Source organism: Vidua macroura, chromosome 1 (genome assembly GCF_024509145.1).
Source record: "Vidua macroura isolate BioBank_ID:100142 chromosome 1, ASM2450914v1, whole genome shotgun sequence".
In the NCBI taxonomy this organism is placed as follows: domain Eukaryota; kingdom Metazoa; phylum Chordata; class Aves; order Passeriformes; family Viduidae; genus Vidua; species Vidua macroura.
In genome coordinates, this window is record NC_071571.1 from 142240635 (window position 1) to 142255306 (window position 14672).

Below are 14672 nucleotides of genomic sequence, written 5' to 3' on the forward strand. Positions count from 1 at the left end.
ATTTCTGCAGTTAAAGGGAAATAGTAAACCCGCTGAGGTTTGGCCTGCGCCATGGGCTATATGTGTATGTATGTGCTTATGGTTTGTAAAAGCGGTAAAGCTGTAAAAGTGCATAAACGTGAGTGTTGCTCGCAGGCAGGGCCGGTGTCCTGCCGTGTCCCCACAGCAGCCCTTGGGCGCTGCCCTCAGCCGGGGCGGCCCCTGGGCGCAGCCCGACCCCGGTGTGCCCGCGGCCCACCGCCGGAGCCACTTCCCCGTCCCCACATGCCTGCACGGGCTCGCAGAGAGCCCAGAGGCTGAATACCGGCTGCCGAAAGCTAGAGCAATTGCACAAGCTATTCCCGCGAGCCCAGCGCCGGCAGAGACGGGCGCTTGACCTGGAACCGCCGCTTCGGAAATCACAAGCACGACTTGGAAGTCAGCGGCCGGCTCGGAGCGCGGCCTCGTGCGAGTTTGTCGCCGTTAAAAGCGCGGGAGAGGCGGCCGAGAGCAAAAGTACTGCCCGCCTTTGCCCCGTGTGAGGATCGAACTCACGACCTTCAGATTATGAGACTGACGCGCTACCTACTGCGCTAACGAGGCGGCTGAAACAGCTTCCTCCGTGAGGGCTCTCGGTCCTACAGGCGACCTCGCTCCCCGCCGGGGCCAGGAGAGGACACGGCCCGGCCCGGCCCGGCCCCTCCTCCGCCCACACCGCTCCCACCGGCCAGGGTGCTGTGCTGGCCCTGCGGGGGCTCGGAGAGATCATATGGGACCGCAGCGTGACAGCGGGGCTTCGCTAGGGTGACAGTGTGAGGCCCCTTAGTATAACGTGTGAGGAGCCCCGCCGTGCCCATGTGGGGGACCAGGGTGACCCTGAGTGACACCGGGGTGACCATGAGAGATCCTGGCCGAGGAGGGGAGGGCCGTCCCTGGCCCCGATCGGCGTTGGCAGGGCACAGTCCTGCATGTCAGGGTAATTAGATGGCATCATTTTCGACCTAATTGCGCAGAACAGGTCAGGAGATAATTAGTGACTTTCGGCCGCGTCTGGCAGCTGCGGGCGGATGTTGGGGGCGGAGGGAGGGACGGGGTAGTTTTTAAAATCACCCCAGAAGCTCAGGACGGTCCCGCCACCGCCCCTCCTCGGCCCCACGTGGTCGCTCCAGGATTAATATCTGAGCTATTTCATACTGTTCTGTGTTTCATATATCTTTGTCTCATCTTTACGTGTCATTTTTTTTCCCCACCCCATACGGCACCTGCCATAGCTCCAGTATCTGTGAAGCTGCCCTGAAAAGCTGTCCCTGTGCGTCCCTGAAGACACTCGTGCTCCCGAGGCGGCGGGACCTTCTCCCTGCCCACACACGGCCTCAGCAGCCCGCACAAGAGCCCAGGCCGGCACATCCCCTCGATCCCGCACTCCCTCTGGAGCCGTGGCACGGACACAGAGCTGCCGGGGCGAGGGCCAGCCCACCCGCGTGCGGGCAGTGTGTCACACGTGGCGCTGCAGCCAGGCACGCACACAGGTATGGACACCTCGGGCAGCTGCTCCCGCCCCGCCTCGCCTCGGCCAGACCGGCCGGCCCGGCTGCCCCCGGGCTCTGGCCTGTCACCCGCTGCCACCCGCGCCTCCATCCACCTAATGACACAGCACAGAGCTGCCACGGGGCCAACGTGACTCCAGAGGCTGCAGCCTGGGAAAAAAAAAAAAAAAAATCCAACCACCACCACCAAAAAAAAAAAAAAAAAAAAAAAAAGCCTTAAATGTGCACAATCAAGTGATGAGTGTTTGTATTTCTGATGCTTTGAGGCCAGCTCACAACCCTCCCTCCACGTAATATTCAGGATGTTTGGGAAGGGGTATTTTTCTTTTAATAGGATGGCGTAGTCACAAAGCTTTAAAGAAGTGAGTGGATCGTCAATGGTAATAGCAACATACTCCGGACGGGGCACAGTGACGAAGTTCACATCCATTTTTAAGCCTGCCTGGCAGCATGTAGGTGCAGAACAGAGCCCATGACCTTTTTTGCTGTTTTGAAGCCATGGACATGGCTGCTGTCTCCGTTCCAGTTCAACATCAGAGCTGTTCTTTCTCCCTAACGAATACTATGGGAAGACAGAGAAGCCTCAAGCTGTTTTGAAGATTGTGCAATGATGCTTGGGAGCCTACCTGCTTTTGCTTGAGTGCTTTCCTCACTCATATTTCACAGGATGCGACAGGAAGGGAAATACAATCGAATCCGACGGCCGTGGTAAATTTGACTCGAATCCTTCGTATGCCCTGGGGCTGAGGTGGGTGTCTCTCAGATAAGCAATCTCTAATCAGATTTGCTTTTGTGTCCCATCTGGAAACAGATTGTTGCCGGAGTACACCAGCACCTGAGAAGCAAGCTTCAGGTTCGTTTTGAAGATAATTGTACAGACAGATTCAGGGAGTGTGAATTTGCCTGTGGTAATAAGATCTCTTTATTTTTATTCATAGTTAATTCGTTCAGCTGAGGCGACTTCATGCCAGAATGCAGTCCTCAAACAAGAAGGACGACTGCACTGCCTGTGGCACGCATATGCATGGTGCCTGCCCGGCAGATCGGCTGCTGCGACAAAGAACCATGAACCACCCCAGACATATGGGCAAGATAAGGAAGAGGCTGGAGGACATCAAGAACCAGTCCCCGAAGCTGACAAAAGTGGACTTCAGCCACAACGAAAGTATAAGATTGGCTACTGACGCCTTCTTGGATGGAGGGACAGACTCTTACTTCGAAACTCTAAACAAAGAGGGTGAGGTGGATTTCCTCTCCTCGGTGGAAGCTCAGTACATCAAGGATAACGCCAGGGAGTCTTATTACGCACAGGAGTGCCCAGGTGCCGACGGGGCAGCCGCGCCAAAGCAGAACGACGGCGGGTCACTGCCTTCGGGGACCTACTTCCCCACCATTTCTGACAACAGTGAGCCAGCTCTGCTCCACACATGGATTACAGCAGAGAAACCCTATTTAAAGGAAAAATCCACCGCCACGGTTTATTTCCAAACAGAGAAGAACAGCAACATTAGAGACATCATACGCCGGTACATCCACAAGACCACTCAGGTATGAGGAGAGAATTGCTGTTCCCTCTGCCCTTGGTTGTTTCTTGCTCTTACAAGCTCAGGTGAACATGGTGTTTAATCTAAGGCAGGCCTGTGCAATGCAGTGTAGCTTTGCTCTAGAAAGTGCCTGTGAAGAGCCTGTTGTTGAACACAGGCAGTGCTTTTTAATTTTTTTTTAACTCACATCAAGTGAGTTTTATGTTGGTGGCTTAAAAAAAGCATTCCCTCTTCTCTCTTGTAACCTCCCATTCACTCAGTGGATTAAATGTGCTGCAGAAAGGGCAGCTTGGCTCTGGCCCTTCTCATCTACCTCTACCTCAGCAGGATGGTTTTATCTGTTCAGACCACTGTACCATTAATGCAAATTAAGCCTAAGTGAGCTCTCAGCCATTAGGAATTGTTCGAGAGGATTTGTGGGAGATGTGGGTGAAGGGGAGGCCAAAGAAAGGCAAGTATGTGTGGTATGTCAGCAGCCATCCCCAGAGAAAGGAAATTATCCAGAAAATAGACCTTTCATCCCTAATATGTTGCCTGTATCAGTTAAAAAGTCATGTGAGCTCCATATGGAAACTCTGCAGCATAACTTGGCATGTGGGAAAGGTGCAGATGATGCCTCTGACTACATACAGGTGCTGGAGGCCACAGAGCTGCCAGCCACAAGCCAAAGCCATAGTGCCCACACTATGGGAAACCAGGAACTGAGCAGCTGGAGTGGGGACAGAAATCTGATGTCATGTGTGTTCTAGCAGCTCTCTTGTTTTCCTGGAAAAAAAAAAAAAAAAGATACTTCAGGGCTGTGTTTACCATCATCCAGGAGTTTTGCCCTTATATAAATTAAAAAGAGCAGCAGCAGTTTCACCCAGGAATGGTCAGGAACCAAGCCAGGATGCAATAGTGCTGCCCAGCACAGACTTCTGAGCCCTCTGGATTCCTTCCATTTTGTTATTCCCCTGCAAGGGCAGGTGCTGGCCCTGATAACACAGAGTATAAATGGTAGGGGAGAATGATCCCCGTTGGCAACTGCTCTCTCAAAGCCTACAAGTGCTTACCAGACCAGTGGAATTATAGATCATCCATTTTAGGTTGGAGGCATCAGAAAGATGCAGAAACAGAAAAAAATGTCTCTGGAATAATAAAATAGGCATCAGGTAAAAATCAACCCAGACCAATTTTATGTCCTAAGAAGAGAAAACTTGCAGGTGAAAAATTGGGAAATGTAATATAAACCCATGGTTCACATGACCTTCTTAATAATCTAATTTACATTACGAGAGTGTGCTGAAGCGACACTAACAGTATAAATTTGTGAACTGCTTTTGGAGCACAGCTTTCCAATGGCACCAGTTATTAATAATCATCTGAAAAGGGTCCATCCTGTATAGTCTAGCATTTGATATATGCATTACAAAATTAAACAGCAGACTAAAGACTGTGTTTGTGGATGATCTCAAACTGCAAAGGATTGCCAAGGGATGCTACAATTTTAACACATTTGTTAATCGGTGCAAATTGCAAAATGAAATTCAGGCATAAGAAGTGAAGAGTACTGCAAGTAAGAGAGGAAAGTCAGATGCAGAAATATAAATTGGGAACAGGTGGTAAAGAGCAGTACCAGAGAGAATAGTCTGGAGCTGGGGCATTAATAGGAAGTGTCAATGTGAGATATTTGACATAATTGTGCTTACCTAGCCACGGCAAAGCTCTTTCTGAAGCACCAGGCTTTGGCAGCAGGAGGAAGGTGTGGGATCCTCACTGCTCCACAAATAGTTTGGCTGCGTGAAGAGGATGCTGGCTGCACGGGATGTGCCTGGTCTTGTAGGAGATCCTGATGGTGGCAAGGGGAATAATCTTGCTGTTAGGTGTGAGCATAAGCTTTGGAGTAAGATTCAGAGCAAGCTGGAAGCAATTAGTAAGAGAGATCTACAAAGATGCTGTAAAGTTTGTTTTGATTGAAGGTGATATCCCATGAGCACAGTTACCAAAGGTTCCCTCTCCAGTCAGTGGAGAAACAAGCCCCTCCTAAAGATAAGCCAGGTAATAGCTGGGCTGAACTGACCCTTTCCATGGGCAATAGCAGACATCAGACAAGACCAGCACTTTCTAGTATTGAACTAGTTTTGTATCACATTTACAGTTCCCTTGATCCACACTGGCTGCAGGCTGTGCATTTAAATAGTTGTCAGGGCTTTTATGCCCAGTCCTGAGACTCTTACAGTATTCTGCCAGTTGTGAACTGGGGAGTGTGGATGTGTGATCAAATTCTAACAGTTAGTTTATAAATCAGTGTTTTAAAAAATATGGAGCTGTTGGAGTCTATCACCCCACCACCAACAACAGGGTGAGGCTTTTTAAAGCCAGGGCTGTCCAGGTGTAAATCATAAAAGAGACAGCATCATCCAGGGATTCTTGCTGAATGTGTGTGGCTTATGACACCTAGTGAGCAGTGTGGAAAGGGCTATGGTCTTTTATCTAGCCACATCCTTATCATTCTCTGATAAGTATTTCAATATATTTCCTAGTGCTGAAATCTCACCTACAAATTCATGTGTCATCTTGTCATATGTTGTGTGTTACATTGGCTTTATATGAGCAATAAAACAATGAGGCAATATGTTTAATCAGTTTAATGATTCAGGCACTTATAGGGAGAAAACCAGAAAAAATATCCACATATAACTAAACATTTGTGTTTATTGGAGTATTTTTAAACAAATAAACTATATCACAGTACCCTCAGAGCAACCTTATGTAAATTGACTCTACTAATGCCTCTGCTCTTTTTCTGAAGGTGTTAGCTATCGTGATGGACGTGTTCACAGACACTGAGATTCTCTGTGACCTCCTGGAGGCAGCTAACAAGCGCATGGTCTTTGTCTACCTGCTGCTCGATCACAGCAGCATAGATCTTTTCTCGGAGATGTGCGACAAGTTGCAGATTTCTGAGGATCTCTTCAAGGTACTGTGGTTCTGTGAAGCTCTTATGCTGAGAGTTGTCTGCCTAACTGCAGGCACTCTGAGTTAGAAGCATGGTTATGCTAGGGTCAATCCACCTTCTAATTAAAAGGGTGCAAGAGATTTCCTGGGGTAGTGTTAGCACACCCAATTCCTCTTTGAAGATGCCTACGTTTTCCCGTGGATATTATTAGAAAGGTAAGGCATTTCCATGAGGTCCCCAGATGAAAGTAATCTTGGCCCTGAAGCTTTAAAATAGGACTTAAATTTCCCTAGTAGAGTTATCTAACATAGGTATTAGAGCTGCTTCTGTTTAATAGCTCTGCAGCAGCTGTGGTCTGGCAGCCACAGGGAGAAGGTGCACAAAAACTCTTTTGCATAGCCATAGCTTGGTTGCACTGGCTGGTTTCTGATAAAATGTGTTAAAGCTCTTGTAAAGGTAACACCTCAAATTTAGGTGGCTGTTAGTTTAATCTGCCTTCATCTCTGTCAGAGGGAGCTGGCTTTAAAAGAAGCCCTCCTAGGGATTATTTCAGTTGTTGCTTGAGATGCTGTAGAGCTCCTATGGCATCTCCCTGGAGATGGGTGATGCTGCAGAGGCCACAGACCTCTGGAATGGCAGCTGTGGGCACACAGGAGACCTGAGGGCATCTTACACATACATCAGACACCTGGTTTTCAGCTGAATTCCATCCCGAATATATAAAGAAGCTGAAATTAATAATGCATGTTCATAACTGTTTGCATGCCTGTAAACCCTCACTTCTAAGGAGAGTGTGTCCTTGCAGGCCCAGATGGATTGGAGGAGCAGAGGTTTTGCCCTGCTGTGTCATGGCACAGCCAATGTAAATCAAAGGAGTATACAGCTACAGCAGATTGTGCCTGGGGTGTCAGTGGAAGGCAACAGGCTGCTCCCAGCTATGGACACATCCATGCTCCTTTTGGCTGGGGTAGGGTCAGTTACTGTCACACAGCTCAGCTCCACCTGCATGAGCTTCCAGGCAGGTTTATATCTCCGGTGAAACAAGCAACCCCTGGCAAGTGAGAGACCTTGGCTAGGTTTCTCCTGGACACAAACCTTCAATATCACATCAGAGAGTCCGTTCAGACATTTGACTTTGGGGCAGTGAAGAGCTAAAGGCAGTGAGGGAAGAGGGCCCTCCCTGTCTGATTTTTTATTAAAAAGACATGTAATTCACTCAATTTTATTTTTATTTACAGAATATTTCAGTCCGCAGTGTTACTGGAGAGGTTTACTGTGCCAAGTCAGGCAGGAAATTTTCAGGACAAATTAAAGAAAAATTTCTTATCTCTGACTGGAGATACGTGCTCTCTGGATCTTACAGGTGAGATAAGCCACTGCACTTCATGTCCAGGTACTCTTTTATGATTTTTAATACTTCTTCCCAAAAGAAGTGCCATGGAAATTTTTGTAAGGTAAGAAGCTTTTGCTTAACAAAAAACACCTCATGTTTTCAAATATTTGCCATTTTTCAAAATTCTACTTAACTTGCTTTAAGCTGGCTCTTAGTTCCTTATGGAGCATGGGTTTTAATTTAAATGCTCAGAAACTAATGTAAACAACTTTGCCAGTGCAGCCCTGGGGCAAAGCTAGAAATGTGTACAGCTTAATATTATGCTTTCCTCATTGTTAGGGTTCTCAAGTGTTGTGATCATGAGCCATGATACATTCTGTCTCCCTTGGGATCCCTTAATGTAGCATATGTTACTCAGCTTATCTGAGGATTTGTTCTTCATATGACAAATTTAGTGATTAAAGGTAAAACAGAAATACTTCAGAGACTTACTGTTTTTCCATGTGTTTCATTAACAGGTAGGCAGTATATATCTACATAACTGCTGTACTTTCATTTTCCCCCTTTTTTTAAAGTTTGTTTGTTTGTTTTGTTTTGTTTGTGCTGCTATAATTATTTCAGGTAGTGGATATAGCATCTCAACAACTGGATTTTTAAGTAAGATCCTAGATCTCTGGTCAGGGAATTTCAGGAGATTCTGAGCTTGCGTCAAATAAATGAAGTTTCTGAGCATCATGGCTATATAGATATGTTTCACAAATGACCAAGTGTATCCTAGAATCCAGGTACAAAAATACAAGAGGTGATTATTTAATTTAAAGGATGTGATTAGTTTTCTTAATCCCAGTTTACGATTTGGAAGCTTAAATGCCTCTGGTCTGTTAAAACTGTGTCTCCAGGAATTTTACAGAACTACAGTAACGAAGGAAAAAGTGAATTTGTGGGGATGGGCTGCAGGAGCTCAGATGTACACTAACACAGGCACCCACTTTTCACTCCATTTTCAAATGAACCATTTTCATTCCATTTCCAAATGAACTCAGTGGACACTCGGGGTTGGGGGTACTTTGTTTTCTTGTTATTTGGGGTGATTTTTAATGCCTTGTCAAAGATGTGTTAAAACCCAACAAAAGACTTGTATAGAGTAGAAGTGAAGGATGTGTGGGAGAAGAACATAACACAATCTATTTTCTTTGACCAAGAAGCTTCCTTTTGGCTTCTCTTTCAATACCAAAAAAACTATAAACACCTGAAGTCCTGTGCAGTCACTTTTGTCTTACTCTAATGCTATCAAGTACCCTATCAAACTATGTAATTCCACATTCAGCACACAAACAGAGAGGGTGGTGAGGAACAAATGTATTTAAAACTATAAAAAACTATTTAACTTCAGTATGTTCAGCACCAGTTTGCAATTCACATGGGTTATAGCTGGCTACCAGTATGTGGCATTTCTTGCTAGCTCTCACTTTATTAACCTGAAAGATTTTTGTTATGCCTAAATCTTATCCACCAACCTCTTCAGGTAAAAATAAGAATGATGTTGAGTGAAACAGACTCAAACTCTTCTGCAATGCATTTGATGGAAATCACATTGGAGTAGATCTTAAAACTGATACAAAGATTTTAAAATACAACACCAAATTTCAATGAAGTGCTGAGCTCTGCATGATAGTTGTAATAGTGGTGGGGGGAACAGGCTGAGGAAATAAAATAGCCCTTCAGGACATACTCTAAATTTTTATTGCCAGTGTCTGTGGTGAGGGGTTAGAATGCAGTATTTTTGCTGTCTCTGTGTCACTCTACCTCAACCTATGTTAACTGTTATTCCATTTTTTTTTCATTACTTTGAAATTAGACAGTGCATGAACACAGCATTCCTAAAGAAGGCATAATGAAAACTGCAGAAAGCACAGACCTTGATCCCCAGGGGCAGCTGAGTATCTCCCTGGCTGCCACTCTGAAAGCCACTGGCCTCTTCAGAGTCAGCATCTAACAGCTAACACGGACATGCTTTGCCAGGAGCATCAGTTCAGGTGGGGCAGGTTTCTCCCACACAGGTTATCCACCAGCAGGCAACATTGACATCCAGGGTAACCCAAAGCTGAGCCCAGCTGAAAACCCCAGTGTGTCCTTCCTTCTGTTTCATGTTCCATGGGTGTTGTGCTGCACGTTGCTGCAGCACTGCAAACACAGGGATGAGAACATCCCTACTGAGCTGCACCTCCAGCAATGCAGAGAGGACACCCATTATAAAACAAGCCCAATGCTGAACAGGAGAGGTGGCATTTGATTGAGAACATCGTAAATGAGAGGGTCTGTAACAGGACATAGGACAAAACGCTGGAAAGATGGCTGAGTAGTATCTATCTGTGACTGAATGTATGATAACAGTGTTGGCCCCAAGCCAGGCATCATTTCTTTGTGCTTTCTCCTCTTTTGATGGTCCTCACCCAAAAAAAGCTGGGAGAAAAGTGATCCCTCTGGGCAGATGGTGACAATAACAGACTTCTCTGAGCCTGTCCCAAAACAGCACTTAGAATTGTAAAAGAGCAAAACAAGGCCTAAAACCTAAACAATGCATCTTCTCTTAGAATTAAGCCAATGAAAACCTGTTAAGTCTTTTATGCTAAGTTCTGTTTTGTTCTTCAGCAAAGTACACAGACTGTAAATTGCTGTGACTCACTACACAACAAGTCCACAAGCATTTGTCTATAATCACAAAGATCTTACCTTGTTACTTTGAGCTGACCCATTTGCCATCAGTTCTTGGAGAATCTCTGGGCTATTCATTCTAACTTTCTCTGTTTACAAGGGTTACAGGTAAAATCTATGACCCACAAACTAGTATCTGTCAGGTACTCCAGGAAGATACATGTGGGAGTAAATCATCAGAATTGGGCAGAACACGTTTTTTCCTCCGATTGTGTTATGCATTTACCAGCCATTGACAAGTATAATTGATTTTTATTGCTGTTTTTATTATTGATTTTTATTTCTAGATTTTCTTTTATAAACGAGGTGTATCTCTAGGACATAAAGTATAAACATGATACTTTAGACCTCAGCCCTTTCATGAGTTTGTAACCTTCAACACAGATATCCTAGAAAAATTGTGTGCATTTTTGTATTTATTTCTGACCTGTTGTCTCTTTAATAGTTAGATGAAGGACATGTAAAGGTTTAGAGAGCACTGCTCAGTGAATAAATGCAACGTTGAGCTGGCACAGCAGATGTTACGCACCCAGCAGGGAGTTAGCTTGCTCTTTACCTTGGGTCCCAAGGTTCTGTCCATATTTAGAATGATTTGAACACAGTGGATGAGAAGTACCTGAATTTTGGTAACTCACTATGTGTTTTCATGTCCAGTCACAAAATGTATTGTATAAATTGTATGGGTGCCCAATGGCATTGAACTACTGATTTCTTCACTTCTCCCCCTGCTCCTGAAGCAACAGTATAAAATCACTGTATACCTCAAACCTAGCCCTCTTTAGGAATGCTCTGGACAAGCAGATGTAAATTGTCTGTCTTACTGCCTCAGTATCAGCTCAGGCTGTCAGTCTCACTGAGCTTCACAGCTGTTTTACCAAAACATGACAAGATTTTAAGTGCACACACCTACAGCCAAATCTGGCTCTCAGCAGCCCTTGAGCAAATCCAGCCTAGCTAATAAAGTCACGCAGGAATAACCATGGCAGAGTTTTGCCAACACAGAATAATCTCAGGTTCAAATCAACCGCTGCTGCTCTGTATCCTCTGCTGCACAGCTCAAGCCCTGGTCAGTTCAGGGAGTAATTACATTTCACTCTCTCAACTATGCTCATTTTATTGGTGCTGCTGCTGCTCAGACACAGCAGCCTGTGCAACACAATCAAGCTGGATTGTGGTTTTATAAAAGCACAAATTTATGTTTGCTGAGTGGATATTCGGGAAGCACATAAAAGAAAAATAATTTAAAAGCTGTGGGTTATCCTAAGGTGTGTCTCTGAACTACCAGACTTAAAACTATTGTGGTGTTTCTCCCTTACTTTATAGCAAAGTATTACATTTATTTTTGGAAATGCTGTAGGAAATATTTGTAATTTAATTTTCTCTGTAGTGAAGAAAACAAGCATTTGTCAGGTGTGGTGGCTTGTTTTGTGGCATGGGACGTGACAGGAAGGTTGAGGTTTTATGTGTTTCTCTTGACCAATGCAGAAAGATTATTGAAAAATAACCTTGACCAATGCAGAAAGATTATTGAAAAATAACCTTTTGTTTAAAGGATGGTTCTTTTTTCCTGGTCTTTTTGATGTCACTTGGAGGGGCTGACAGTTACCAAGTGGAATGGCATGCTGCAGGGTACAAGGTACAATTTATGTGTGTGCAGATAAGACATGGCAAGACCTGAATTTAAGCATGGAAGAGAGGTCCCCAAAAGAGGGGTCTAAACTCCTTTCCATGGAACAGACACCCATACCTTGGGTATTGTATCTGACGTTTATCCATGCAGTGGATCTGGATCACCACTCCCTTCAGGAGGTTGCATAACGTTGCAAGGTTTCTTGAAGGTTTTAGAAGCAGCTGCAATAACAAAGATTGATCCAAGTTAAAGAGCACTGATGTGAACTGACCTGAAATTCAACTTCGACACCATCTTCATCCTGTGTTTAGACAAGAAGCTTCAGCAGTAAAACACATTTGCCTATCGCATCACCCCTGCGGGGGATCTGCAGTTCCTGATGGCCAGCGTTAACTCTAACCCTTACCTTGTCTCTTCTTCCAGCTTCACGTGGCTGTGTGGCCAGGTTCACCGCAACCTCCTCTCTAAGTTCACGGGCCAGGTTGTGGAGCTGTTTGACGAGGAGTTCCGGCACCTGTACGCGCTGTCCAAGCCCGTGCGGGGCCCCAAGACCCCGCCGCGCAGCCTCCCCTTCCTGTTCAGCCGGAGCTGGCACCCCCCGCGCAGCCTCCCCTACAGCGACGAGGGAAGCGCCAACACCCTCTCCGACCCCTTCAGCAGCCTCTCAGCTGGGAGCACCCACCAGAGCAAGCAGACCCCAAGAACTCTCATATTCAACAGCAACTTCACCCCCCAGTCACCTCTGCACCGAGTCAATTCCTTCCACAGCTATGTCTCATTCACTCCCCCGCCTCCACAGAAGGCCATCCAGCCTAACTACTATCAGCCACACTACATGGCCGAAAACTCCACAGTTCCCTATAACAACATGAACATTTACAGACCTATAAGGCTCAGGCAAGAGGAACCGAACAGGACAGGGTTAAGCTCATCCTGGAGATGCCTCCACAAAGCTAACCTGTTTGCATAATAACCACCTTGTTTGGAAATGCAAGTAAATGTAGTGAGGACCTGTTTAGCAATCGCTTGTGTACTGATGAATATAGAAATTCTGTATAACACAAATGAGGATGATTTCAAGCCTCTTGTTTTGTTGCTTATGGATGCTTCATTTCCCTGATTAAAAAGCCAAGGCTGCTAATGTGTGAATCTCAGGTGCATCAGGATCCCAGGAAGAATACATCTGAATAGTGCTACTCACAGTGCAACACTGCTGCTGCTGCTGTCACCTGCCCCTGGCGGCATATTTGTGTACCAGAAAGACAGTAACTGTTCTTCTTATGTCCAGGCAACTGAAAGGGGGTAATGCACAGTTTACTACTCTGCATCTTATGCACTTGAATAAGGAGACTGAAGGCTGCTGTTTCCGTGGCATACAGAGATGAAGCTGGCAGCAGCAGGATACCTCTGTGCTTGCATCAGACCTTAATCTTGATTTATGGGGGACTGTCTTCGAGCTGGCAGGGAAGCACAGGTCCTGCCATAGCACTTAGAGCTCTCTCTGCTTGAGCTGCACAGCAAGGATGGCTATTCCCAAGGATTCTTAGGAAGGGGCCTGGTGCCGTTGACACTGACTGAGACCAACACTTCCAGTTGTGGAAGACACATTCACCCCACGTTCAATTCCACTTATCAGCAACACGGGTGTGTCCCAGCACACTTGGTTACAAACCTCCAATCCTACCAGCTCAGGGCAACTTTCCTTATGCAGAGCACCTGTGAAGGTTCAGAGTGGAAAATGAAGCTGAGTTAAAGAAGCGAAGTCCTACTAGTAACACACCAGGACTGTTCCAATTCATTTAATTGCACATGGATCTTTAAAATCCTTTCTGTGGTCATCTGATTGAGCGTGAAGTTAGAGATACCACCGAGTTCTTCATGGCCTCTAATTATAAACTGGGTGTCTGTAGTGCCTATGGACTAGAGTTACCAAGGGAGTTACAGAGGTTCAGCAGCTTGAACCAAACCAGAAAAACCTTCTGCCAAATAATCCATGAAAACTAAGGAAGCTTCTGTAAGCAAAAGTAAGAAAATTCATGAAACAAAGGATTTCCATCCAAACTTACCAAGATGCCTGACAGCTGTTGATTTATCAGTAGATTTTTTTGTTCCACACCTGCTTTGTATCATTTTTCATATGCCTCCAACAGAAAACTGAACCCTAAACACATTTGAACTTCTGGCCTGTTTTCCCTGACTTCTCACCTGCTCAAAAAGGAATACAAGTTAATTATGTAGACTGAGGATGATAATTGCATGCAGGTGAAGAAGGTTTCTCATCCTTGGAAGTGCAATCATTTTGGAAGCATACCTATAAAGTTTAAAGAACATTATGAAAGGTACAGGATGGACATATCCTGCTCTAGCTTCAGTATGGGTGTTTTAACCAGTAATACCAAATTTTGGAGTCCATAATAATAATCAAGTATTGCATATAATTGTAAATTCTGTACATAGCAACACTTTTTGGATTCCTCGGGGAGAAGGGAAATTTGATTTTCATTCCTATGATAATTCTACTTAATTATCTGAATATAGCAATCATTCAAATAAAAGAGAATACTTTTTTCTTCATATTCTATTGCCCTGTACATCTTACTCTATTCTCTTTCAAAAGCTGAATGAGTCCCATGCAGTCAAAGCCCAGATGAAGGAGAAACATATTTTGTTTCTTCTGAAATCAGCCAGAACAGAATTAAGGTGTCCAAAGAGACTAATTAAGATTTTCCTTCTAAATGTGGTTCATTTCACTGATCCTGTTGTGGCCCAGCTGGGGTGGTACAGAGGGGGATGTGGGTAGAACTTTGTAGACCTTGATTTCCTCAGGCCATGCCCTGTGAAGTCCATGAAGGAGCTCTTTTCACCTCTGTGGGGCAAGACAGTTTGCCTACAAAAGTTTTGGAGAACATAGCTAATGAAAAATAGGTAAGGGTCAAGCTAATAATCCAGAAGGACCACTGTGAGTTAATTTCAGCTGGATCAGGAA

At 45.2% G+C, this 14672-nt stretch overlaps 1 protein-coding gene and 1 non-coding gene across 2 annotated transcripts; one reads left to right on the forward strand and one right to left on the reverse strand.

Annotated features, from left to right (window-relative positions):
• Positions 1-509: 509 nt before the first annotated feature.
• Positions 510-582, reverse strand: TRNAM-CAU (transfer RNA methionine (anticodon CAU)). The gene has a single exon. It is a non-coding gene; the product is annotated as a tRNA-Met (tRNA).
• A 1994-nt stretch (positions 583-2576) lies between these two features.
• Positions 2577-14262, forward strand: FAM83A (family with sequence similarity 83 member A). Its single transcript, XM_053983077.1, has 4 exons — positions 2577-3074; positions 5862-6029; positions 7247-7371; positions 12110-14262. The coding sequence occupies exons 1-4, from the start codon at positions 2592-2594 to the stop codon at positions 12654-12656; spliced, it is 1323 nt and encodes a 440-aa protein (XP_053839052.1). The 5' UTR covers positions 2577-2591; the 3' UTR covers positions 12657-14262.
• Positions 14263-14672: the final 410 nt, after the last annotated feature.

Excerpts from the sequence above, each read along its gene's own strand:
- FAM83A (XM_053983077.1), top strand. The coding sequence starts at position 2,592 with ATGAACCACCCCAGACATATGGGCAAGATAAGGAAGAGGCTGGAGGAC. Across the intron at positions 6,030-7,246 it reads TTTCTGAGGATCTCTTCAAG|AATATTTCAGTCCGCAGTGT; the intron begins GTACTGTGGTTC and ends TTTTATTTACAG. Across the intron at positions 7,372-12,109 it reads GTGCTCTCTGGATCTTACAG|CTTCACGTGGCTGTGTGGCC; the intron begins GTGAGATAAGCC and ends CTCTTCTTCCAG.